At 39.8% G+C, this 27,496-nt stretch overlaps 1 protein-coding gene across 2 annotated transcripts in view; it reads left to right on the plus strand.

The window, feature by feature from the left end:
• Positions 1–27,496, plus strand: part of adgra1b (adhesion G protein-coupled receptor A1b) — a 207,473-nt gene that overhangs the window by 169,481 nt on the left and 10,496 nt on the right. For both annotated transcript variants that reach the window (XM_023963140.2, XM_078932087.1), the window contains 2 exons: positions 6,399–6,522; positions 23,645–23,790. In XM_023963140.2, the coding sequence (XP_023818908.1) occupies positions 6,399–6,522; positions 23,645–23,790 (270 nt within the window). The remainder of the gene's footprint in view (positions 1–6,398; positions 6,523–23,644; positions 23,791–27,496) is intronic.

The raw sequence follows: 27,496 nt of genomic DNA on the forward strand, positions 1-27,496 counted from the left end.
CTCATCCGAGGCGGCTTCATGGGCAGCTGTGAGCAAAGATTTCCAGCGTGGGCCTTTGTCTTATCAAATGGGGACAGTGACTGTGCAAACCAAGGGGAGGCAGACACAAAAAAGTATTCACTCTGATGTTTTCTGACCTATTTAGATCATTTTCTTATAAAGGAAAACAGAATTGTGCGATGAATGCTCTATACATAGTAGCTGATGGCATATTTTCAAAAATAGAAATGTTCTTGAATACTTATGGTAAAAAAATGGTAGTAAAGGAGTCCAGTCAGCTGGAAGTAATCGCTTTTCATGTCATCATTAAAATAACAGAAAGGTTTCATTGCAAATGCCAGTGAATCGAAAGGGTGAACATTGAGGATTACAGTCATGAATTTCAAAGAATATATAAATTGCCCTTTTGCTTGAGGTCCATTATTCTAAAATTAGCAACTTGTGGTTTCTGGCAACATGTTAAATTAATCCTATCCTCTCCCTGCACTTTATCATGTCTGACTCAACCAATATGGGTGTATTCCTGCTAAGTGGCATTCGGCTGCTCTTCAGACATCCAAGTGTCACAAATTTAGAAATGTTTTTTTGCTGTGGGACAACTTTTGACCTGCAGTCTGCAAGATAAAAGCCACCAATGACAAGTATTTCAGACAAATGGAATCATGTGATGTCCAGCTTGGTTCTTCAGCTACATTCATGAGAATATGGAGAGAGAACTGGCAGGAACTGCACTGCATGTTATCCCATCTGTTTGACTAAAGCATTCTGTCCGTCCACATGGTTTTATAAGGACACAGTCACAGTGTTCTGGGCTCAGCCATGCAGGCAGCTTTTCTATTTCACAGACTGCACAAAGTGTCATTTGTTTTCCACAGATCTACCATAGCAATCGAGAGTGAATATAAGACCATAACTGATCCTGTTTGGATCTTTAAAAGAAATTAATGTGATTGTGCAACCTTCTTCTAAATGTACGTGTTTGTAATGCAATTAACTCAGCCTTTTATTTGGTCAAGTTTAGCAATATATTAATTATGTCAAATGTTTTTTGTTTCGTTTTTTTGTTTTCGGTGAGGATAAGAGACATGTATGTAACCCTTGTGCCATCTTAGGCACTTTAACATTGAGAGTTGGGTCATCTAGACCAGTGTTTTTCAACCTTTTTTGAGCCACGGCACACTTTAACCTTGACAAAAATCCTGCGGCACACCAGCATCCCAAAAAAAAAAAAAAAACAGAAATTAATGGTCTATATTGATCGACAGCCCCCCCCCCCCCCCCCCCTGCAATCTCACGTGCGTTTTTGTGATAATTGTGCCAGAAAAAGCAGGAAGTTGCGGCTGTTTTTTCTAACAGATGAAGTGAAAGTTAAATTACAAATTGTTTGTTTGTTGTGGTTTCAAGACGTTTCACAAGGACAACTCATTGTGCGCTGTCCCTTTAATCCAATGCATCATGGGAGATGTAGTGTGAAACTGCCAAAAACTTGCAGAAAGACTCGCGTCTCGGAGCTTCATTGTTTTGTTCACTTGTTCCACGGTCTGACACCAGACTCTGTGGAAAGCTACACCGCTAAAGACGATCTTTAGCTGGTACTTTTGTTAGAACTGAGCGACTTTATCAGCAGAACTAAGAACAAGGAAGTGAAGACTTTAAGCACTTCTGATTGGTCAGACTGATGACATGTGATTAAGCCTTCAAGAATGATTGGCGGAGACAGGCAAAGGTGCGGGACTTTTTCGCAAACTGTCATAGCTGCAGGTAAATCGCGGTACAGTCATTCTTATCAAAATGTCTTTAATAGAATTAAATAAACACAAAGAAAAAGTAATTTTAAGATCTTTTATATTCCTAACTACTCAGTGTTTTATCAGGGCCTGTTTGGATGAACACAGAGCTGATTTCCTGGAGATGGAAAATGTTTTTAGATCAGTTAATGATTAATGAGGGCAATTTCCCACGGCGCACTTGACCATCTCCCACGGCACACTAGTGTGCCGCGGCACACTGGTTGAAAAACACTGATCTAGACCCACTAGACCAGGGGTCGGGAACCTTTTTGGCCAAGAGAGCCATAAATGCCACATATTTTGAAATGTAATTTCGAAAGAGCCATACAATAATGTAGTGTCCCTTCCCCACACTGAGGCACGGAGACTTAACCTCTTTTAAATTTCTTTATTCCGATTACTGCAGACCGCAACTAACGCCGTTCAATTAATTCAGCAACTCCTGAATCTCTCCCGCCGAGACGAGACGAGAGCGCTTCTCCCAACTTTATATTCCCCTGCTCCCGCTGCAGCCCTCCCATTTCCCTTCTTCGGCCCATAGCTGAACCCCATTGGTCCAAACTACCTAACAACAGGCTGAGCGACAGAACTGAGGGCCAATCAGATCTCTGCTTGACGCGTTCAATGAACTCCAGAACTTTTAACGCGGCCCAACAGCCAAGTTAAACTCAGTCCGCGACAATTTGTTTAAAACTAAATATACAAATGAATGTGTGCATTTGATTTAATTTCAACATTTTTAAAGTACAATAAGTCTGTGGATTCTTTTTAATAACATTGTTATTCTGTTGCTAATAAATGATGAGTATTTCTCGTGGTAGTTTTGCTGATGGTCTAGTCTGGTTGATACGTGGTGAGTTTCTGCTTCGTTCAGGCGTTGAGACTTTAAACGTGATCGTAGGTCTGAATGTTCTGTAGATGTGACAAAGACTGCTCACATGCAGACGGGGAGCCAAACACACACTCACACACTGCAGTGAGTGACGGGCAGCGGGTTTTACGTTTTTACAATCCCTGCGCGATTCACCTGCTGCCGGTCCCCACAACCCCTCGCCCCCCCCCTCTGCTTTCTCCCTCACACATCCCGTCCCCGCATCTGCGCGCTCTTTCTCAGAGACGGGAGCGCGCAGTTTTAGGCACGGCAATTCACAGGTTTCCAGCTGGTACAAACTCTGTGAAATAATAGATAATAGTAACTGATAGCGCTGGCGCAGATTTCTCTCCAAGCACCGCTACTACTGCGCGCCTCTGGCATCGCAACGCGCCCGAGAAGGACTGGTCTAATGAAAAAAAAAAACTATAATTAAAGATTTGTCTGCGAGCCACATGTGACCATCAAAAGAGCCATATATGGCTCGCGAGCCATAGGTTCCCGACCCCTGCACTAGACAGTGCTCTGAACCTTTTTTCTTCAATGATTGGTGATCTTCACTGGTGTCCATGGATTACATGATGAAATCTTTCCACCTTTATCCACCTTTGTCATGGTAGGGAGAACACGTCAATGTAAGGGGGGGGGGGGGGGGGTCATCTAAGATAGCACAAGGGTTAAAAAATCCATCTTGCACTGGGAGTAACAGAAGGATCAGTTAAAAACTGCGGTGGCCCTAAAGTGCAAGTCACATCAACAAATCATTTGATGCAAAAACCCATTAAAGATCAAAAATAAAAATAAAAACATTACATTTTATTAATAAAAACAAAATTCTAGAAACCAAAGCACAATTATAAATAATGAAATATAATAGAAGAAAAACATTTTGGAAAAAATATGTATTTTCTCAAAATCAAAAGGACATGTTAAAAAGACAAAACACAATAAGAAACTGGAGAAGGTATGGTAGTATGGGACGTCACTGATTGGATGAGGCTTGATTTATGATGTTGGAGTTCTTTCAAAAGTGTCTTCCATGTCTAAATACTAATGAAGGTTTCATGATTAATGATGGACAAATGTCATCATCCTATCAGCTGGTAGAACCAGAACCGGTTTTAGGCACGGGCAATACGGGCAATTGCTTGGGGTGCACATTTAAAGGGGGGCGCCATCCATATGCTTGGAAGAAAATAAAATCTGCGACACTATCGGTTTTCCATTATCTGTTATTTCACAGACTCAGCCCGGAGAGTAAATTAGTGTAGAACTGCCACTGGGTAGGATCTACCAATGTTGCCAGATAGTCACAGTTTTCTACTGTTTTTGCTTTTTCTGTACATGTGATCCAAAAAAAAAGACGTGCAATCACAAGCTTGCTTCTACCAAGTCAGGTCAATTTCAATAGGCTGAAGGTGAATCTTAGTGAGGGATGTGTTGTGTTCACTAAGCATATGATAACCCTGTTTTTTTCTCAGCACTTCAAACAATACTTGATTAAAGAATATGACTGAGTTTTATTTAACCACAAAGAACAAAACAGTCTAAAAAACCAGAAATGTCAGATTTTAATATTTGAAGCTGTAATGTCCTTTATAAATTTATTTTTGATACAAATAAAAAATAACAGTAACAAAGAAAAAGAGCTTTTCTGTTAAAAGACATTTTTGCTTATAGATTTAAATGCCAAATGAATAACAACAAATATCTGGATTGTATCCATTCAGGTAAAAGAATCAGACTAAATCATTTAGCCACAAACTTCAAACTTTATTTATTTATATAGCGCCTTTCATTTTGGTTAAAACACAAAGCACTTAACATAAAAGCAGATAAAATAGTCATAAAATAAGAAAATTATTTAAAACAGAAAACACAGGACAATCACACACAGATGGGACCCCTCCCTCACCAGATTCCTCCCTCCACCCACCCAGTTCCCCCAGTAGAACCCTGAACAAAATCGAAGAACTGCAGCATAAAGAAAAGGTCTGGCTTGGTTCTGATGTGAGGAAACGATAATATGGGGATCCATTCATTCTAAGGCCCAGTCCGACTGTGGGGGTCATTACCACAGCGCCCGCCCAACACAGAGCAGCCTAGGGCACACCGCAGCAACAGCACCCCCTACAGGCGGAGCTGATAGTGCCCCAGAACAATAGATCCCCAAGTAGAGAAAATATATAAATCAATAAATAGACAATGAGTAAAATAATTAAGCATTTACCAAAGTCATGTAAAGCCAGACTAAAAAGGTAAGTCTTCAGCCTCTTCTTAAAAAGCTCTACAGTCTCTGCGGCCCTGAGGTTCTCCATCAGGCTGTTCCACAGGCGAGGACCGTAATGGCAGAACGAAGCCTCACCGTTTGTCTTGGTCCTCATTTTAGGAACAACTAAGAGGCCCGTGCCAGATGACCTCATTGTCCGCGAGGGCTCTTATTTAAAAAGAATATAATTTAAATAAGAAGGCCCAAGACCATTAAACCATTTCTAAACCATTAAAAGAATTTTAAAATCAATCCTGAAATGCACAGGGAGCCAATGCAGCGACTTTAAAATGGGTGCAATGTGTTCCTGCCCTGTGCCCAGCGACTTTTTTGGTAAACCAGAGAGCAGGGCATTACAATAATCTAAAAATGAAAGCATGCATTAGCACCTCTGTACTGGCAAGAGAGTGGAACGGGCGGACTCTGGCAATGTTTTTAAGTTGATAAAATCCTGTTTTGACAACGTTTCTGATGAAATGTTCAAAAAGAACGCCCAGGTTTCTCACACATTGAGGAAGTTTAAAATTCTTAAGTTTGGGTAAAATCATCTCTCTCTTGTCTTCAGAACCAGTGATTAAAACTTCAGTTTTGTCCTGGTTGAGCTAGAAAGATGTTTTCTGCCATCCACAACTTTATGTCTAAAATGCAGTTTAAAACACGGCGATGTAGAGCTGTGCAGTTAGCAGAAAGTTAGCGGAATCTCCACAGAGAATGAATCCTCATCCTCTGTAAAATATCTGCAGCTGCTTTAAACTTCATTTGTTCACTAGATTTCATGTAGGAACCATTAAAATGGGACGAATATTGAGCTTTAACCCATAACTGTCAATGTGGCAACCAAAAAATCAGACGCCAACATCAGCCTTGTCTGACTTTAAGGATGAGACGGATAAATGCAAAAAAAAGTCACTGAAACTGGTATTCTCTAACTATAATAATGAACATGAATCCACCGTTTAAACAACTTTATCAGCAGCTTCCTCGTAACATTAGAAAGTTCAGTCAGTTATTCTGCATTATTATGGTCTGTGGGAACAATTGTTGTAATAAACCCATGATTGGAGTAAAGACTTCTGGTCTGTTAAATGCAGATTTCTTTTATTTTGAAGTCAGATGTTCTTCTTTTTCATCTCTGCAAAAAGAAACATTCCAAAAACTTTGTTTTTTTTGTCAACTTTGCTGCTTTAAGAAAGTAGCAGATGTGTTTTTGACACTTGACAGAGTGACCTGAACACACGTCAAGAATGACTAGGATGTGGTACAGAATCCAGAAGAATCCCAAAATAAAACTTCCTTTAGAATTGATAATCAGATTATTCATAAAACAAAAAAAATGTAAATGATGCTCTGTTTTTGTTCCTGTATACCAGCTTTTTCTTTTTGTTCAAAAAGTGATATTTGCTTATCTACAGGTCATTGAAATGGTGTCTCCATGCAGAGCTTTATTTCCTCTTTTTTGTTTTGGCAGTGCGATCCGCATCAGTCGCAAAGGATGGCACATGCTGCTGAACTTCTGCTTCCACACTGCGCTGACCTTCGCCGTGTTTGCCAGTGGCATCAATCGAATCAAATACCCCATCATCTGTCAATCTGTAAGTGCATTCTGTTTTCATTTGCCCCGCTCTCAAGCTTTAAAAATATTGATTGTGAATGCCTGTTGTGCGTCGGCGACAAGGTGCAGTGTCCTGGCTTTTATGCTCCGGGTGCACGTGTGGTGTGGGAAATCAGTCAAAGAAGAGGTCACACAATAAGTCCAGATGATGGGATTTTACAATAAAAGCACTCTTTTGCTCTCTCGTTTCCTTGTCTGGGGTTTAATGGTTGCTCCTATGGCTCAGTTACTATAAAAGTGTTAGTAAAGACGGGGCGGCTCTAGAAAAAAGCCCTTTTTATGCATCACTTCTAGCCACAGACTCCTAACAAAAACTTTTCTAAGGTCAACTATAGGTGATAAATATTGTGACCCTAAAGACTTGGTTCAAATGTTCCATAGGCTACATTCAGGCAGGAGTTTATAATTCTCCTTCTGTTTAATGTGACATGATTTTACATCTCCACGACAGATTTAAAGCTCCATTCAGCTTTAGTTGTTTGGCCCCTTTCACAGACAATGTGAAATGTGCTATACAGCGATGCAAAAAAAAGGCCTTGAGGATTGAACCAAAAGTTGAAAATGAATGAATAATGTTGGGGCCCCTGCACATCCTATCTCATTTCTCAACAATTCTTTTATACATCAACAGATTAGTGACAGAAGTCCCATAACCATTTCTGACTCAGAGACCCAGCAGCATCTTGTGATCAGAAACGACGAGCTGCATTGCTGTTAGAGGGGTGAACCTGGCGTGTTGACGTCACGGTTGCTGGTGTTGCTGCAGCCCACAGACTTAAGTATGCGGGTGAGACTCATGGAGGAACACAGAGATTTAGGATGTCAGGATAGATTTGGGGAAAAGAAATGCTTCTGTCTGCTTGCTCTCTATTTTTAGGATTTCATACAGAAGGAGGTGGAAAAAGAATAAAGGCCATAGTATTTGAAACCAAAAAACTCACAGAGCATTATGCATGATGCTGCTGTGTGATCAAGCTTGAAGTTGAATCTATTTTTAGACATTCCTAAAAAGATGGTGCTTTGGTTTACTGTGACTTCAACAGCCATGAGTTGAAGAGCTGATATCTAAATGAGCTCTCGCTTTTCCTACTTATTCACCAGAGTCAGTAGTTCAGGTGACCACGAAGGCCTCATCAGGTTCAACAGTTATATTTTCCAGTTGCAGTTGGTGCTGTCCTTGGTCCCTCCATGCTACTCCGCTTTTGGGACCCAGGTGCTTCCTCAGCTGTCACAGACACTTTATGTGACCCTTTACTCAACCCACCAAGGAGGACATATTGTCATACATGCAGCCTTCTCCAGAGCTTTCTTCTAGCAGACATGCTTTGCACCACAATATTAGTTGTCAAACATAAGCATGTAAGTTGTACTGAAATGTAGCACCTGTCTAGTCACCTGGGGCCTCATTTATAAAACTTTGCATAGGATTTGCATCATTATAAAACCGTGCGCACGCACATCCTACGCATCTTTCCCTTAATAAATCACAACTAATTCTAAATGCAGCGCAGCTTTTGCGGCTTCATGACACGCCCATAGTTGCCCATAAATAGTCCTTGAAACGCCCACAAATGAATATTCATTGATTGCGAAACCATGGCAAACACAGAGAGGAAATCAAAAAACGTAACTTCACTCAATGTGAAGTAGAAGTTATCGTTGGCGAGGTGGAAAAGAGGAGAAAAGTGTTGTTTGCAGGGCACAGTGTGGACATTACTAATGCCAAAAAGGCACGTGAGTGGCAGACGCCGTTAATGCTGTAGCCTCACAACCTCGGACCGTGGCCGAAATAAAGAAGGAATGGTCGGACATTTAAGTCGAGGCAAAAAAACGTCTGGCGCTCCATCGCCAGAGTGTGTCTGCCACGGGGGGGGGGACACCGGAGCTGACCCCTCTTGATGGTAGACTGGTGGCAATTATTGGGGAATCCCTACTAAGGGGAGTGGTGACTGAGGCGGAGGGGGAACACCGACGCACCAGATGCACCGGGTGACACACCCCCAAAATCCCGCAGAGGAAGTGGGAACCGGCTCATAAGCCACTCGTCCTCGTTTGCCAACAAGTCTCCTTGCTGTCTAAAGTTGCGTTCTCTCCGAATTCTTCCATTTGCCACATCTTCTAAGAGCGCAAGATCAGCCATTGTGCGTCATTACACATTGTGATGGGGCATTTTATTTCCCTCCATTTAATTACATCTGACAAGCTACAGATGTCGGTAATAATCGACGTGGAAATGGGAAATTGATCAGCGCAAATGTAATGTCTTGTTGCTTTCTGAATGGTTGAGACATACGCAATACATTGTTTTATCAAAAATAAAACAAACTAAAGGCATATGCATGAATACTATAATTACGTAGCTTATGAAGAAATGTTTTACTATGAAAACAACTTTCCCCAGTGGACAATTAATTAATACGTCTGTCTGTCTGTCTGTCTGTCTGTCTGTCTGTCTGTCTGTCTGTCTGTCTGTCTGTCTGTCTGTCTGTCTGTCTGTCTGTCTGTCTGTCTGTCTAATTGCACCTCTATCTGCTCCGCCAGACGGACACACTGACGAGAATATCAGTTTTGTACATTATTTAGTTCTGTTAACTATATTATTTATGAGGATGAATTGCACAACATGCCAATATTGCAGAACATATTTCATTTTTCTTTTTGCAAATAAGTGTTCATTTGAATTTCTGTTGTAATTTTCGTTTGATTTTTTTTGTTTGTTTCACTGCTGATCGATCAAACGGGTGTTCGTGTAGGCTGTTAATTGTAAGACTTGCTTTGTGAAGTTTTCAGATCTATGTGTCACTGACAACAGGTGAATATGGGCCGGTGGATTCACTCAGCCACTGCCTCCAACAGATCAGTGCGTGGATGCAGAACAACTTTCTCCAGCTAAACTCAAACAAGACCGAAGTTATTATTTCTAGCCCACACAGAGAAAGTATCAGCAGCTACCTTCATTCTCTGTATCTTAAACCCTCAAATCAAGTCAGAAATCTAGGGGTAATCATGGACTCTGACCTGAACTTTAACAGCCATATCAACTCAGTAACATCAGAGGGATTTTACCATCTGAAAAACATTGCCAAAATCAAAAACATAGTGTCAAAGCCAGACCTGGAGATACTTATTCATGCATTTGTCTCCAGTAGGTTAGACTACTGTAACGGCCTGCTCACCGGCCTCTCCAAACGATCTGTAAAACAGCTTCAGTACATCCAGAATGCTGCTGCTCGAGTCCTGACCAGAACCAGGAAGTATGATCACATTAGTCCTGTGCTCAGGTCTCTGCACTGCCTCCCTGTACCTCAAAGAGTAGACTTCAAAGCAGCTCTGCTTGTGTACAAGTCTCTCCATGGCCGAGCACCAAAGTACATCTCTGACATGTTAGTGCCATATGAACCATCTCGTACTCTGAGGACCTCAGGGGCCGGCCTCCTGTTGATGCCCAGAGTCAGAACTAAACAAGGGGAATCAGCGTTTCAATATTCTGCAGCTAAAATCTGGAACAGCCTCCCTGAAGGCGTAAGACAGGCCTCTTCTGTGTTCATGTTCAAATCTAGACTTAAAACATTTCTGTTTAGCCGTGTATATGACTGAAAGGTCCTATCTGCACTTTTCTTTCCTTTCCTTCCTTTATTTTTAAATCAATTTTTAATTTTTTTCTTTTCTTTTACAGTAAAATTTTATGTTTTGTGTACGATTTGTGCTATACAAATAAACTTGCCTTGCCTTCATGTTATTTATGAGAGGCAGTATTATCATTTTCACTTTTACGTGTTTCTTCCATCTGCCGACGGTGTCGCCGTTTCTCATTTCACCCGTTTTTGTGCGTACGCCTGGGTCAGAGCTTGCGTGAAGGACCGCACATTTTCCCGTCAAGTTTGCTTTTTATAAATATCAATTATTGCGTAGAGAGTGGCGTACGCCTTCTTTTGTGCGTACGCAACGTTTATAAATGAGGCCCCTGATCTCTGCTTATAAAATATTGATGGTATGTAAATTATAAGCCATGTAAGTCAAGAGTTTTTGGAGCAGCCAAGACAAAGGGAAATAATACACTTTGAGTTGACTGAAACTGTGTCAGAGCTTGAAGCTTTCACCTGCCTGCAGAAGCTTCAAAACTGAGCCAAATAGTGAAAGTGTGGGCAGATTTGCTGGATACATTTATAATTTTAAAAAGGTGTGGGTTTTTCTGATCCATCTGAGGGCCTGGACTGCTAAAGAAGATTCTCAGACAGCGCAGGAACAAATATTTAGAACTTCAAACAGTCTCTCTCATAATTGCTATGCTCTGTTGATGAATACATTTTATACTACATTTTAGCAAAAAAAATACTTATTTTATTTTAGTTTTGCTAAACTGGCAAGTCAGGATGATCTAAAAAAAAGATGTAATTTAAAAAGCTGTGGCCATACTTAATCATGTTCTTTGGGATAATAACTCATCACATTCATTGTGTTTAGTACCAAAGTTTTAAGAAATAAAAGGCCAAAATAAATTCATGAATGGCTGTGTCCCAAGTTGCTTCTATCCATTACTGCAGCGTGTTGAAAATTAAACAAAAACTATGTTTCTATGATTTTTCTAAATACTTAATGCAAATTACAGTCAGCATAGTTTTCAAGTTACTAACCATTAGAGTATGAAATTGAATGTTATCGAACCAACCTCCTAAAGATAACAGTATTTCTTTCAAAAATAATACCTTTGGTCACTTTTCCACATTATTACAAACAACAGAGTTCCACAACATTTGATCAATTCTTAAGAACTGAAAATGGTCATTGTTGAATTTGCTTCATTAGGAGCTGAAATTTACTAAAATCTAAAGCTATTCCAATCAAAAGCATCCTAACTGGTCAATTTCATTTGAACAAATGACCCCTTATTTTGTGACAGTTTCACAGTTCTTGCATCCAGAGAACGTGTGAGTTTTTGCAGAGTTTCTTGTTGAATTTTTTTTGCAGAATTTCAGAATAGCCTCCCAGAGCTGCTGTTTGGATGCGAACTACCTCCCACCCTCAGAGATATTTAGCTTGACGATGCTCCAAAGGTTCTCAATAGGGTTGAGGTCGGGGGAGGATGGGCGCCACACCATCAGTTTATCTCCTTTTATGTCCATAGCAGCCAATGGTTTCCATTGACTATGAAATTGCACAAATTGAAGTTGCGATAATAAATTTGCCTAAAGCTACAGGTCACACATGCAACTTTATTATACAACTGCCACTGTGCGATGTGGATGCATGGGCATAATCTCCAATAAGGGGTGCCGATGCTCGATTTTTCTAAAAAAGGTTGGAATAGTCATGAATGCAGACGTCAGCAGTGCAGCAGCAGTCAGGCGGGGAAGACGTCATTACAATAATTGGGCTACAGCTGGGCGGTCACAGCCGGATCTCCAGGCAGCAGCAGTTCTGGCCGAACAATGTGTAATTGTCTATGGACGACGCCTATCCATTTCAGGTGCCACCTGCACTCTTGTGCAATCGCGCACCACTCGCACATTCTCAGTGCATGAGAAACAACATGCAGCACACAAAATAAAATTTCATATTACTTACATACACAAATTTTGTGGAACCCTAAGTGAACAAGACTGAAAGACTGAAAATTAGTCTATGTCTGGGCCCACTGCAGCCGTTCCTGCTTCCAAGTGTTGTTTAAGGGGGGGCCGAATAGATGGTTTACATAAAGCTGCAACCTCTGGAGGATCCTACACCTTGATGTTGGTGGGACTCCAGAGACACCAACACCTTCAAACATGTGCTTGGTGCTTTGTAATGGTATTTCAGCAGCTGCTCTCTTAAGCTGATGTATTTGTTGGGCAACAACCCTCCTCCTTCTGCCTTTATCTTCACCAACCAATGTGTGCTCTGAAACAGCCACAATCTCTTAGCCCTTGTGCTATCCTATGACCCCACCCTTACATTGACGCGTTATCCGTACCATGACAAAGGTGGATAAAGTTGGAAAGATTTCATGTAATCCATGGACACCAGTGAAGATCACCAATCATCGAAGAAAAAAGGTTCAGAGCACTGTCTAGTGGGTCTAGATGACCCCACTTCCAATGTTAAAGTGCCTAGGATAGCACAAAGGTTAATAGTACAATGATCACACTGAAGTTTTTGTGAAATATACAAGGTTTGCACACCTTTTCCAAGGCATTTAACTATTTCAGGCTTTTCAGCAGCAGAGATCCTTTTTCTTTCCATAGTGCTTAAAACTGTTGGTCTACTTAATAATGTGGAACATTTTTCTTCAGTAGGTTTTCCTTTAATTTAACGCACCTGGAAAACTAATGATCACAGGTGTCTGAGATTGATGTCAGTGATCCAAAGAGCCCAGAGAACCAAAATCCTCCATAAGTTTTAGTGAAAAACAAAGGATTTTTACTTTTTGATACTTAAATAAAATTTGCAAAATCGTTTGGAACGCATGTTACGGTTTCTGTTTCTTTGCCCTTGTGGTTTGTTTCCTTTTTGTTCTGTGATATTTTGAGTTTCACTTCCTGTTTTATTTTGTAGGGTTTCCTGTTTCGTTGTTGTTTTGAGTTTTACCTTGCCCCATCAGTTCTGAGTGTTTCCACCTGTGTCTTGTTGCCTTGTATGTATTTAAGTCTTGTCTTTCCCTTCCTCCTGTGCTGGTCCATATTGTATTCTTCCCCGGTTTCGAGCTTAGTGCGTTTTTAGAGCGTTTCGAGTTTCTAGCCTGCCGTATGCAGTGGTTTTGGTTTTGTCTTTAGTTTTGTTATTAAAACGACGTTCTCCTGCAACCTCCCGCCTCCTCTCCTTCTCTGCGCCTGGATACTTCCCTTCTCCCCCTGTTACAACGCACTGTCTATACAGATAAAAAAGATTAAAAAAGGCGTTATAAATGATCAAAACAAATCAAAAAGATTTCTAAATCTTTAAAAGAAACAGTTTCCTGCTCTTTGAACATGGTAGGTCTTGGAAACAAACTAATCTTTAGAAACACATCAGCTGACTTTATACAAGTGTTTTGTTTTAAGATGCTTAAATATGTCACATTGTTGAAATGGAAACCCAACAGCCTAACGGATGGCACCGTTTTCTGCAGTGTTTGGACTGTTTTTGTTCTTTACAGTCATATTTACCTGTGTGAATTTTGACATTTGGAGGTAGTTCTGTGATGGAAACAGAGTGAATACTGAGATTAATAAAATTGCAGCTGAATGCCAGGATTGTCTGAGGTTTAGTGAAATCTGTTGATTTTGCTTGTCTGCATACAATAGCTTTTCTAAGATAAAATTCTTCATCTCGTCTTAAAAAAGGGTGCAGATGCCAAACTTAAGCACTTCTACAGCAGTAGCAGAGAATAACATTGATGTTTGTTTCTCTCCAGCCCATTCTCATCCTACTCTTCTGCTCTCCTCAGCATTGAGATTGCACAGCTCAGGTGATTGCTCAGTGAGTGTGACTGCAGTTAAATAAGCTATTAATTAAGCTAAGAACTTAGTGGAAGATGTGGCCTAGATCTGAGGTTATATCCAGCTGTCAGCTTAAAGATGCCATACAGAGGAGCTTCTCATTAGTGGACCACTGTGAAATTAGTTGTGACAGCAAATGTTGGGAAAAAAGTCAACTGTGATTTGCTTTGTACTTCCACTGGGTCCAATTTGAGTGCACTTCAGCTCACTTCTGTACATGCATGCAATAGGCTTATGATTGACTGGCTACCAGTCCTTAAAACCACCATGTAGCAGATTTAATAACTGTGGCTGGGAGGGAAAAAAAGGGTTTGGGGAACTTTGGTTCATTTAAAAGTGCAGAGCTAAGTATACTGTGGAATTTTCTACAGTGCATGAAGGTTATCCGGTAACCCTCTAAATTGACTTTGAAAATAACCATAATGAAATCTGACTAAGCAAACAGTTCAGAAATTAACTTTTGTAAATAATGTATTACCTTATTTCCTCTGCTTATGTTTGCTGGGGTTCCCATAGATAATTCAACAGATGTACAATCTGAAAGTAATCATAGAATGATCTTTGATGCTGCGATGGGGTGCATATGACACAGATTTGATACCAGACAGGACAGACTCAAGATTTAAAATATGGAGGACAACAGGAGTCTCTGCATACTGCAACCTAATAAAAAAAGGGTGCAGTAAAAAGTTTTGAGGGAATACAGGTTGGAAAATATATATATTTTTTAGGTTCTTACAAGGGTCTATGGAACTCCCCACACCCAAACACTCAATATGTTAAAAGTAAATGGGAACGCGAAGGAAGATTGCTCATCTCTAAGGAAGAATGGGAAAATATCTGTAAATCCCAATGGAGAACCACACATTCAAAAATTATAGGGAGAGTACAAAATGATGATTATAAACATGTATTCTGATCTACTGACTGAAAATGTACACACTTGTGTGCCGTAGGAGTCAGGTGTACCATTGGAAATTACCCATTCAATGATCTACACTGACCAAAAATATAAACGCAACACTTTTGTTATTGCTCCCTTTTTTTATGGTATAAACTCAAAGATGTGAAACATTTTCCACATACACAAAATAACCAGTTCTCTGAAATATTGTTCACAAATCTGTCTAAATCTGTGATAGTGAGCACTTCTCCTTTGCCAAGACAATCCATCCCACCTCGGAGGTGTGCCATATCAAGACGCTGATTAGACAGCATGATTATTGCACAGGTGTGCCTTAGACTGGCCACAAGAAAAGAAAACATTGAAAGAAAACTCTGAAATCTTCAGTTTTGTTTTATTGAGGGGGTCAGGGGACTCAGACAACCAGTCAGTATCTGGTGTGACCACCATTTGCCTCATGAAGTGCGACACATCTCCTTCGCATAGAGTTGATCAGGTTGTCTATTGTGGCCTGTGGAATGTTGGTCCACTCTTCTTCAATGGCTGTGCGAAGTTGCTGGATATTAGCAGGAACTGGAACACGCTGTCGTATACGCCGATCCAGAGCATCCCAAACATGCTCAATGGGTGACATGTCCGGTGAGTATGCTGGCCATGCAAAAACTGGGATGTTTTCAGCTTCCAAGAATTGTGGACAGATCCTTGCAACATGGGGCCGTGCATTATCATGCTGCAACAAGAGGTGATGTTGTTGGATGTACAGCACAACAATGGGCCCCAGGATCTCGTCACAGTATCTCTGTGCATTCAAAATGGCATCAATGAAATGCACCTGTGTTCTTCGCCCATAACATATGCCTGCCCATACCATAACCCCACCACCACCATGGGCTACTCGATCCACAACATTGACATCAGTAGCTGGTCTCAGACGATCTTGAAGGTGGACATGCTGGATGTGGAGGTCTTGGGCTGGTGTGGTTACACGTGGTCTGCGGTTGTGAGGCCCGTTGGATGTGCTGCCAAATTCTCGGAAACGCATTTGGAGACGGCTTATGGTGGAGAAATGGACATTCAATTCCCTAGCAACAGCTCTGGTGGACATTCCTGCTATCAGCATGCCAATTGCACGCTCCCTCAAAACTTGCGACATCTGTGGCATTGTGCACAATGGATCGAGAGACAACCTGATCAACTCTATGCGAAGGAGATGTGTCGCACTTCATGAGGCAAATGGTGGTCACACCAGATACTGACTGGTTGTCTGAGTCCCCTGACCCCCTCAATAAAACAAAACTGAAAATTTCAGAGTGGCCTTTTCTTGTGGCCAGTCTAAGGCACACCTGTGCAATAATCATGCTGTCTAATCAGCATCTTGATGTGGCACACCTGCGAGGGGGATGGATTGTCTTGGCAAAGGAGAAGTGGTCACTATCACAGATTTAGACAGATTTGTGAACAATATTTCAGAGAACTGGTTATTTTGTGTATGTGGAAAATGTTTCACATCTTTGAGTTCATACCTTAAAAAAGGGGAGCTATAACAAAAGTGTTGCGTTTATATTTTTGGTCAGTGTGAAAACATTTCCAATCTTCAGGATATCAGCTCTGTGTTCTTCCAAACAGGCCCTGATAAAACACTGAGTAGTTAAGAATATGAAAGATCATAAAATACTTTTTTCATTTTAATAAGAATGACGGTGCCGTGATTTAGCCGCAGCTTAAGCTCTGTTTTCTGAAAAGTCCCACCCCTTTAACTGTCTCAACCAATCATTAATGGAGGCTTAATCATACGTCATCAGTCTGACCAATCAGAAGTGGTTAAAGTCTTCACTTCCTTGTTCTGATTCTGCTCATAAAGTCTCTCAGTTCCAACAAAAATACCAGCTAAAGCTCGTCTTTAGCGGTGTAGCTTTCCACAGAATCCGGTGTCAGACCGTGGAACAAGTGAACAATACAATGAAGCTCAGAGAAGAGAGTCTGTCTGCCTTCTGTGGCAGTTTTTGCACTACATCTCCCATGATGCATTGTGTTAAAGTGACAGCGTCTCAGCGTAAAATGAGTCTTCCCTGTTAAACGTCTTGAAACCACAATGAACACACATCAAACAGTTTTTCAATCTTCTTAATGAAATCAGAGGTTAACAGTTTAGTTCTCCTTCAAGGTTTGTGTTTATTGACAGCCAAACATCCCAGAGTTTGGTCCAAGTCATCTTTCTAACTGAAACACTTTTCTAATAACGTCTGGATTATTTATATGTTAAACTTAAGAAGAAGTAATAACAACATTTAAGAAACAGGATTAAGGTGAAGTGGCCAACAGACACAATTAAAATAATTGAAACAATTTAATCATCTAAAAAGAAATAAAACATTTTTGTAAAAGTTTTCAAAGACTTCATCTTTGATTAAGAAAAAAGAAAAACTAATTAAACTTCAACATGTTCACTTTTTGTGTAGCTACAGAAAACAGAAATATAATGTTAGTTTTTTTTGTGTAAAATCTATCAAACATATTGTGATCATATAATTGTTCAAAATTACAGTTGTCTTTGCACCAACATTGAAATAAATATTAAAATAAAGAAGTGACTATTTAGAAAGGATATATTTGTTTTGTTTTGTGAGGTTACATAAAATGTCATGTTAATAAACTGAAGGGTAAAACAACTACCAGGGTAAAATTTCAAATAATTTAGTTGAAAATTATTACAGAAAACTAACTTAACTTTTATTACATCTGTAACCCTTGTGCTACCCTAGGCACTTTAACATTGGGAGTTGGGTCATCTAGACCCACTAGACAGTGCTCTGAACCTTTTTTCTTCAATGATTTGTGATTTTCACTGGTGTCCATGGATTACATGAAATCTTTCCACCTTTATCCACCTTTGTCATGGTAGGGAGAACACGTCAGTGTAAGGGGGGGGGGTCATCTAAGATAGCACAAGGGTAAATAAAAAACATTGTGGAGGGTCTGTACATCAATAGAGACCATAGAGTTTCTCCTTTTTAAGGAGTGCCGCGAGGTCTTTTGTCAAGGATAAAGTGTACCTTGGCTCAAAAAAGGTTGAAAAACACTGGCTTAAACCATATTCCAAATTATGAAAATAACTAACCTTTTTGTGTTATTTAATTTGAAAAAACTGTCTCTCTTTTTTCTTCCAAGATCACTTAAAACTTTTGGATCCCTTTTAATTTCATGTTCCTTCAATGACCAACATAATGTTATTTTTTCCAGAACAATTGTTTATTTATTTGTTTGTTGAAGTTTGTTTTATACTCAGGAAGGTAGGGAGGAAAGTGTAACCTTCTTATATGAGCTCCTGATTTTAATCAAGCCTGTTTTGAACCTTGGAGGGAAAACCAAATTGGTACATTGAGCTACAATAGGTAATAAGTCAGTCATTGTGTGTGATTGTTTCTGTCCCCTACCAGCGTTTTTTTTTTTTCTAGTTACAAACACATTATCTCTGTCTTTCTCACTGTCAAGATTGCTCCCACATAAACTAGCAAAGCAGCAGCAACAGAAGCTGTAGGAGTTCAGCATCAACTCAAAACATAAAAGAATACTTTTTTTTCACTCCACCCAACTTCATTAAAATGGTGTGGCACCTTGAAAAGAGCCTGCTGGCAAAAGCCAGCCGATAAAAATGTAATTGAAAGTGTCCAGAGGAGAGTATTAGCATTTTTATCTACTCAAGTCATAGCTGGACTTCAGAAGGACACAGTTTAAAGAGGCCAGAAGCAGAGTTTAGTTAAACATATAAAAGTTAGCTGAGCTGAACAAAAAGAAACTAAAAAATGTACGGTTTATGTATTTGAACACTTCAAAGTCATAAACAGAATTGGACCAGTTGGTTGCTGGTTTGTAGTAAAGCTATTCCCAGAAATGATAGAGAAAGAGAAGGAAAGGATTTTTTAGTTTTAGCTTCTTAAATATTTTCATTTGTGGTTTTCAGTGTTTTTCTGCTGCTTATCTCCTTTGATTTCTGAGGAAAATGACACCATCACATTTTTTTAGTTTATCATGTCTTGTTCTACAATTTTGCCGAGTTAAAAAATCTCATTTTAATAACATTATTGCATAGAAAGAGATTCGGAATCTGACATGGAAAATGATGTTTATGAGGTACCGGTTCAACAACCCTTTGACATGTGATCGAGGTAGCTGGAACTCTAACCACCAGCCCATTGGGTGTCTGAAGCTAAAATCTGGGCTGATGGATAACTGAAAGTTGCAGGAAAGCATTAGAACCCAAGACGACTAAAACACAGCTCAGAATCAAACAAGCACACCAGAGAGAAGCACCAATCCTCACAAAGTTGGCTTTACATCCAGCTAATATACGTACTGCACTGGTGAGTTGTTGGATGTCGGTAAGCACTCCTGCCTCACTGCCAGAAACCCCTGGTTCAAATCCCAGCAGGGCCCTTTCTCTGTGGAGTTTGTTCTTTCTCCTCGTGCGTGTTTGGTTATCTCCAGAAACTCACTTTTTATAGGTTAATTGGTAATTCTTAAATTGTCCCTTAGGTGCAAATCTGAGATTGGCGACCTGTCCAAGTGACCTGTCTAGGGTGTACCCTTTGTACACCAAGCAGTAGCTGGAATAGGCTCCAGCAAACCAGTGACCCCAGAAGGGTTTAAGCACATTTGGAAAATAGATGAATGGAAGCACATAATTCTGAATGTTGTTTAACGTTTACCTTTGCTACAGGAAAAAGGGAACAAACTAGAAGCATTGATGTCTTTGTTTTTTTTTTCTTACAATCATGTGGCCACATGTAAGAAAAACACATCATAATAAAGACCAGATGTTTCACAAGCAAAGCCGAAAAAAGAATCAAGCAACTTTTTTAAAATAGCATTTGCCCCAAAGTCCAATTCATGGAAAAGTCCATCTTTTTTAAATAAATAAATAATGTTCACATTCTGCTAGACATTGGCTTCATAATTTTAAGGAAAAATACATGAGAGACTCAGCTTCAGCGTCATAGTGGCCTATATGTTAATAATGGAAACTAGGGGTGTAACAATGCATGAAGTTGAACCGAACCGTTTCTGTCCTTTTTTTCTTTTTTTTCCCGCATTGTAACAACGCAGCTGCTTTGTCACTCGTAGCGGGGAAACGAGAGCCGAGCTGCTAATAAACTAAAATGAACTAGCTGCTAAGACTGTCCTTGCCCCCCCATACTCCACATGCCCTCAAACAGTTTCAGAGAGAGAGTAGACAGAGAAATAACATTGTTACACAAAGATAGTGTATGCCACAGTAACACATCTAATCTGTTAAACTTAAAACAGCATCACCGACTGGAACAATCGAGTCTACAAGAAAAAAAATGTGCAGTTCAAGTGTTTTTTTCAGGTCAGTGTTAAGTATCCAAAGTTTTTGGTTCTTTACAGCTGATAGTTTTTCTAATTTTATTAAGCAGATCTAGCCACAGGGGTTGCAAGCCAGTTGCCTCTGTGCCGGTCCCAAGCCCGGATAAATAGAGAGGGTTGCGTCAGGAAGGGCATCCGGCGTAAAAATTGCCAAAATAACCATGCGAATTAAGCAGATCAGCTACATAGGTCACTTTTATCTATTGTTATGTAAAACCAATAAATGCATTTTGTAAGTTATTTTTATCTGCCTTTTATGTACCGAAAAAATACTGAATATAGATTAATAGATAAAAACTATATTAATCTCCCAAGGGAGAAATTCAGGTGTCCGGTGTGGGTACCGGATCGACTTGGGCCGCCGGATCTTCTCGGGGTCCTTCGGGGGTCTTTCGACCAATGATGACGTCACCCTACGGTAACACCAGTTGGACAAACTACTTAGCCAGCGATTTTACGTTTAGCGATTTTACGACTTAGCGACGTCGTACCCATCTAAGGAATTTTTGAGGATTCGTTTTGGGTTTGAAGAGAATGACTGCAGTTTTTGTTTGAATGACATTGACACGGTGGATCGTTTATTCTTTAACTGTGGAGTTATAAAAACATTCTGGGATGAGTTCTGCTTCTGGTATTCTTCCAAAATTGCAATGCCAGTTCATTTACACTCAAAAAATGTTCTATTCGGTGTGGTATCATATAATAGACCAGAAAATACCGTTCTTAATATCCTGATATTGCAAGCAAAGTTTTATATGCACAAAAATACATTTTTGAAGACCAAACCACTTTTTATAACATTTCATAAAGAGCTCTGTTTTTACTTGCAATCACTTCATTATATGAAAAAGAAGAATGGCTTGAAATTGCTTACTTTTGTTCAGAAATACAAACTTCACGAGTACCCCTAACTAGTATTAGACTATTTAGATTGGTTCTATGTTCCTTTATTTTATTTTACTTATGTTTTTATTTATTTGTTTCTTATGTTCATTGTTTTTTTCCCCTCTATTATTTATTTTCTATGTTAATATGTTATGTTTGGCAATGGTGACTGATCTTCGAGGTAATATTGATTACATTGTTATAGTTCGTTATTTAATGTATGATACCGCAATTGTCAATAAAGTTTTTTTTTAAATTAGCTACGTTAACTCATTGGTCGTGGCAACTTACAGCCAATCAAATAGTGTGACGTCATCATTGGTCGAAGGACCCCGAAGGACCCCGAGAACATCCGGTACCCACACCGGCAGCAAAACACACACAATAAATAACAATAAAATAATAGTTAATTAAAATAGCAGTTCATATCAGGCAGATTTGTCAAACAGCAGTACTGAACCAAAATGTACCGAACCGAGCCCAATGAAATTCTGAATCGAACCGAATTGAGATTTTAGCGTATCGGTACACCCCTAGTGGCAACATGTCACCTTCTGCAGTGAGGTTCCTGTTTAAGATCAATCTAAGAACAAGTTTTATCATGCTGTCATTCCTGTAATGAACGTCATGAGTACTTTATCTGCTGTGAGTTGTTGCAGTTGTATCTTCATTTTTTTTGTTTTGTTTTTCCTTTACTTCTGTGCTCACACATTCAACCCAAGAAGATGTGAATTGGCAACAAAGGTACAAATTTCCCACCAGTGGTATGAAGTGAAGAAGCAGCACTGATGTAGGGATGTGACAATAACCGCATCACTGCACTTTTTTTTAAAAGTTTTTTTTTTTTTTTTTTTTTTAAGTTCTGCATATAGTGCGTGATTGGAACTATAATAAACACATGAAACACATTCATCTTTGCTGATAATTTGCTTTTTCTGCTAGTTCTGTGTGTTTCTGGGGTAAACCTTTTATTGGTGTTCTCCTTCACTCCCTGCACCTAGCCTTGCGCTGAGCGCGGCTCTCACTCCCTCTTAGAGCCGCGCAGCACCCAGCTCACTCTACTTACACACACACACGCGCGGTTACAGAAGCACACACACATCCTCATTCTACAACAGAAGTTTCCGTCTCGCAAGGAAATACGACAAATTTAACACCAAACATGAACGCGCACTGTTAGATTTCGATGAATATCACTACATGTTTTGTTTTGGAACTATTTTGTGGAGTGCAACGTTATGTGTCTGTATAAACAAAGGCGGAGCTTCCTGCCCCGCATTCTTCATGGGTGTGATGAACAATCAGGGGGCTGCGGTTAACCGCGACACCGCGCCCCCTGCTTTACGTTCTAGATGTCATTTTGATATTCAGTCAATTAAATATGTTTTCCAGCAATACCAATCCAAAAAGACAAATTGATCTACAACATTCATACCTGAAAATGGACAATACTCACTGATCTTATTTTCTTATACTCTGTAGCAATGCATCATGGGTAAAATTTGGAATAGTATTCTTTTTGAGGTTCTCCCAGATGGATAACGATGCCTTTGGTTCCCCCTCTTGTTGACTTAAGTAGATTGTCATTCCACATAAGTGGATACATGTTGATTGTTTGATCAGGCTGTTAAAAGTGCAAAACAATGTGTTTAGACAAAGACTTCTGAAGTCTCTGGACTTCAGAGCTATGATTGACTCACCAACCGCTTTCTGCTCTCTGTAACCAGCTCACGGGCGTTTCCAATTAACGTCTGATCTGCGGTCCACTAGCCTCGGTCCCTTGGCCTATCAGGTTGGAGAAGAGCCATGCGATTGGGCAGTTGGGGTTGCCTGTTCATCCTGACTAAGAACGTCTTTGAGCATTTTATTTTCTATCTCCTGGCTGCCTTTTCCTTGTTCATACTTCCCTCTCTGTAGTTCCTTTCTAAGCTCTGACAAAGTCTTTAAACAAAGTGGAATCTGTTTCACAATTCAAACATAATTCATGAATGTTAAAACAGGAAGGAACGCTGATATGTGTACACGGTGTGCATGTGTAGCTCGGAAAAAACAATCACTCCCTGACACCCGTCAACGTGACCATAATTTATATTCTGATTTGTTATTCAGAGTGCACAGCTCATGTCCTCTAACTCTGCTGATAAGGAGCTGCTCAGTATCCAGCAGTATAGCTACAGTGTTATACTCTCATCCCAAACAACCTTGATGGTTCAATAGAACTTTTTAACCTCTTTTCCCATTCTTGTAGGGTTGTGTTTGAGATGAATAAGACAGAGCAGTCAGGGACTTCTACAGAGAAATCCTTGGTGTGACATTGACTGTGATTTTTCATAACTTGTCTTGAACGTAGTTCCTCTGAGTTAAAGTCTGACATTTCTCTTGGAGACACGGTGTACTAACACTGTACAGTCATGAAAAAGCTCAGGGAATTGAAGAAAATAATAATTGATGTGCTCTTTCTCGTTCCATGTCAGGTCGGGTTTGTGCTGCACTACTCATCCCTGTCGACCATGCTGTGGCTCGGGGTCACAGCCAGGAACATTTATAAGCAGGTGACCAAGAAGCCTCTGCAGAATCAAGCCAATGACCCGCCTCCGTCTTCTAAACAGACCCTGCTGAGGTGAGTGTGACATGTTTCTCAACTCTGACTGCTACAGAGAGACAGGCTCATGAGCAGAGGGGTGTGTGGGCGTGTGATCCTTTGAACTTTACAGCCCTGCCACTGTTGTGTGTGCATCTGCTGAAATGAAGACTGATTCACGGCACACGGCCTTACTTCAGCACTAATCTGACTGACGCAGTAAGTTGTAGACATGTTTTCAAAGGCTTCTTCCACTTTTTGCTGTGAGCAATTGTGAATAAGACTCACAGATCAATGATGGAATCAAAACAACTCAAAAGGTTGCATGGTGTTTAGTTTAAGTTATGTTGATGACACACTAATGACAGTTAGGTCAAATCTGAATTGCTTCCCTACCGCTACAGCTTCTTCCTATCTGTACATTTATCCATACAAGCAAATAAATATGGAAAAATAGTGTCTTTAAATTTGGATGTTACAACCGCTCGAGGATGTCATCAATGTCCCCGGTCATCTACATTAGCATGTGAGCCATTCAGGTTTGGTCTTACTCTGCACCTTCTCAGAACAACATGCAGCTCCATAGCTCTCATTAATCCTAAAGGGTTATGTATTTTACCAAACATTCTTTATTTTAGTGCACCATTGAACACTTGCGGGAATTATGTTGTCTTTGCTCTAAATGCAAGAGTTGAATAAAATAGCTAGCCCATACCACCCCAATGCCACCACCTTGCGTTACATATCACCAATGTTTGTTGAAAGCACAGGCTGTTTTTTCTTTTCTTTTCTGGCATGGTACAGGGAATAATTTATTTATAAGAGATATTTTCACATGTCTTGGCAGAGCCACAGACCTTTTTCTTCTTTTATATGTTGACTCTACTTGTCTTTTATCAGAGGGTTGGAGAGCTCTTTAGATCTTCCCATGATGACACCTTAGGTTTCAACCCAACTCAAAAAAGTCAAAGGGGGAAAAAAGCAGGTTCCACCAATGAGCCTTTGAAAAAGATTCCTATCGTTTGCACCTAATCTGGAACTCCTATTAAGATTTCATGACTTTGATGTTGCAATAAATGTGAAAATGCTTTTTTATCACCTATATCAATAAACACTGCGTCTGTGATTAAAAGCAGAACTTTTTTTCATGTTTTGAATTTTGTCTTTTTCTGCCTTTTTTCCCCCATGACTGCCTCATCTCTTTCTGCCTGCAGCTCTTTGTCAAAGCTTATGCATGCTTCTCTCTCATCTGATTTATGCCTCTTTTTTTTTGCATTTTTTTTGGCACATGTTTTATTTAGAGGGCAGTGATAGCTTTTTACAGATGAGTTATTGTATCTTTTATCTGCAGAGACCCCTTTGGTTGGTTTGCATTCCTTCAAGTCCCTGGCTTGGCTCTGTCTGTTGTGACATGACTGTCAGAGGGCTCCTGTTTGCATCTGCTGACTCTCTTAGTATATTTCTTATAACAATTAAGCTCTTTTTAGAAATTATCACATTTATTTAAAATATTTTAATGATTATCTTAATAATTATCCCAACAATAAACTCACTAATTACATGTTTGCTATTTTTTAAACTAAACTAAAAGTGAGGAATTGTTTTTTAGGTTGATTCGTTGTTGTAAAAATGCTCCTTGAAAATCTATCCTAGACTGTTCTTACTTTAAAATGGTACCCTATGAGCAGAATAGCCGAGTATTTGCGCTGCATCTATAAAAAAATGTATCTCACTAGTCATTGTAGAACTGTTGCAAAGCAATTTGCATAGTTAACTCTGGTTTCACATCCAGATGAGGCGATTGTTGAGGAGCCAAATGCAGGCAGACCAGAGGCACAAGGGTAGAAAACAGTTTCAGGAAAATTAAGTCAAGTCAGCTTTGACTCAATGTCATGGCAAAACTAAAACAGGAACAAACTTGGCAACACAAAAGATTTACCTGTATTAGTAAACCGCAAACCATGGAATTTTACACTTGTGAGGGATAATTACTGAACACAAATCACATTTCTTCAAAAGGCTTCAAAGCCACACACCTTTCATCAAAAAAAAAAAAATAATCCACAATGTAGTCCTGCATGACGGCACAAAAAGCACTTATCAAGAGAAAAGTTTGGTTGACTGAAAGGCTAAACATTGTAGGTAACTTCACATGTTGTACAGTGGAGTGTACTAGTTGTAAATATTGGTTAAATTGCTAACATTGTTTTATAGAAATGTAGATGTGTAAGGAGACATCACAGCTTAAAAAGCAAGTCTCCATCTTTTTCCATTCTCCTTTTTGAATAGTAACTGGTAAACCCATTTAAATGTATTATTTGCTGTTTCTGTTGCTTGGATTTTACTGAACTTTTGAACTGTGTGATCTATGAAGGGGAATCTCACAGGAAGCTATTTAATCATGAATAAACGCACTTGATGTGAACCCATTAGAATGTTTTCCTTGATTTCTTGAGTTGCTTTTTATGGGGTAGTTTAGAGGGTGTTGTTGTCGTGAAAGTCATCCTTACCATTTTCTAATCTGCTGCACAGCCATTTTGACAGACTGTTGCTCTGAGCTGTGGAGTCATTTTTAGTTGAATTCCTAAAAGCAGAGTAGGAATTTCAATGACCATCATTTTTGTATTTGCTGCATAATCCTGGCAGCCTTTCTCTGCTTAAATAACTGCTTACCCACACATTACCAGCTCAAAATATCAGATCTAAATATCAGAATCTTCAGATCATATCACTTGAGGTAAATTGATAATCAAGTTGAATTCTCAAACGTAGAAATCTTATTGTTTGATTAAGGAAAATTGCAGTGAAGTTGAGGAGTGTGACTTAAGCAAACTAAAACCCAGTTTTTTGGGAAAGTGGAGCCTTCTAAAACAAAAGCCTTTTTGTATGTTAATTGTATTATTCTTATTATTATTGTGGTTGTTGTCTTCATTGTTGTCTGCTGTTAGCTGCTCTGGCCCATCTTTATCCGTTTCAAACACCAGCTGTGAATAATACTCTAAATCTGCAGGTTTAGGTCATTAAACCTACAATCTGCTCAGTGTGTTTCTGGAGATTCACTGGAAGTCTGAGATGCTTATAAGAGCATTAAGCAATATCTGCTTGTGAGGTGGGTTGGGGGGGGGGGGGGGGGCAGTGTTGTTAGTTTCTTATCCTAATCATGAACGTGAACATCTGTACATGTTGGAAATGTACAGCCTATTGTTGGAGTTTATCCAGAGGGACTGATTGTAACGATCCAGTCAGACAGACTCATCCAGTGAGACTAAGCAGCTGGAGACAAATCAATCCACCCCCCACCCTTCACCACCACCTCACTTCCTTTTGTTCAAATGAATCTTGTCGAAGAGGTAGAAGTTCATGTGTTTGATTGAACAGTGAATAAAAAAAAACTTTAGACTGTGTTTTTTGGGTCTGCGTGGCATTACCCAACCAAGATAAGCTTTTCTTTCTCAGAGAAGTCATTCTTGCTTTTAGCCTTAAGCTCTCCAAACTAGTGTCTTAGAGGGATACATCATTTTTTGTCTTTTCCAGCTTGTTAGTGAGATGTGACGATAAGCGGTCCACAGCTGTTCAATGTTAATCCTGAAGCGATCCACAGAGAGGACAGTGCACACAAAGCAAAGGACAGTCCATGAGCAGAGGTGATGGTGGTGGGGCGGTGTATGAAAGGCACTTTAGGGTCTATTTTTGTCAGACCACTGCTGCTCTTAAACTCACCTAAAAGCACGGCTCTGCTCAGAAA

Source organism: Oryzias latipes, chromosome 15 (genome assembly GCF_053564925.1).
Source record: "Oryzias latipes strain Hd-rR chromosome 15, Olatipes_Hd-rR_3.1".
Lineage (NCBI taxonomy): Eukaryota > Metazoa > Chordata > Actinopteri > Beloniformes > Adrianichthyidae > Oryzias > Oryzias latipes.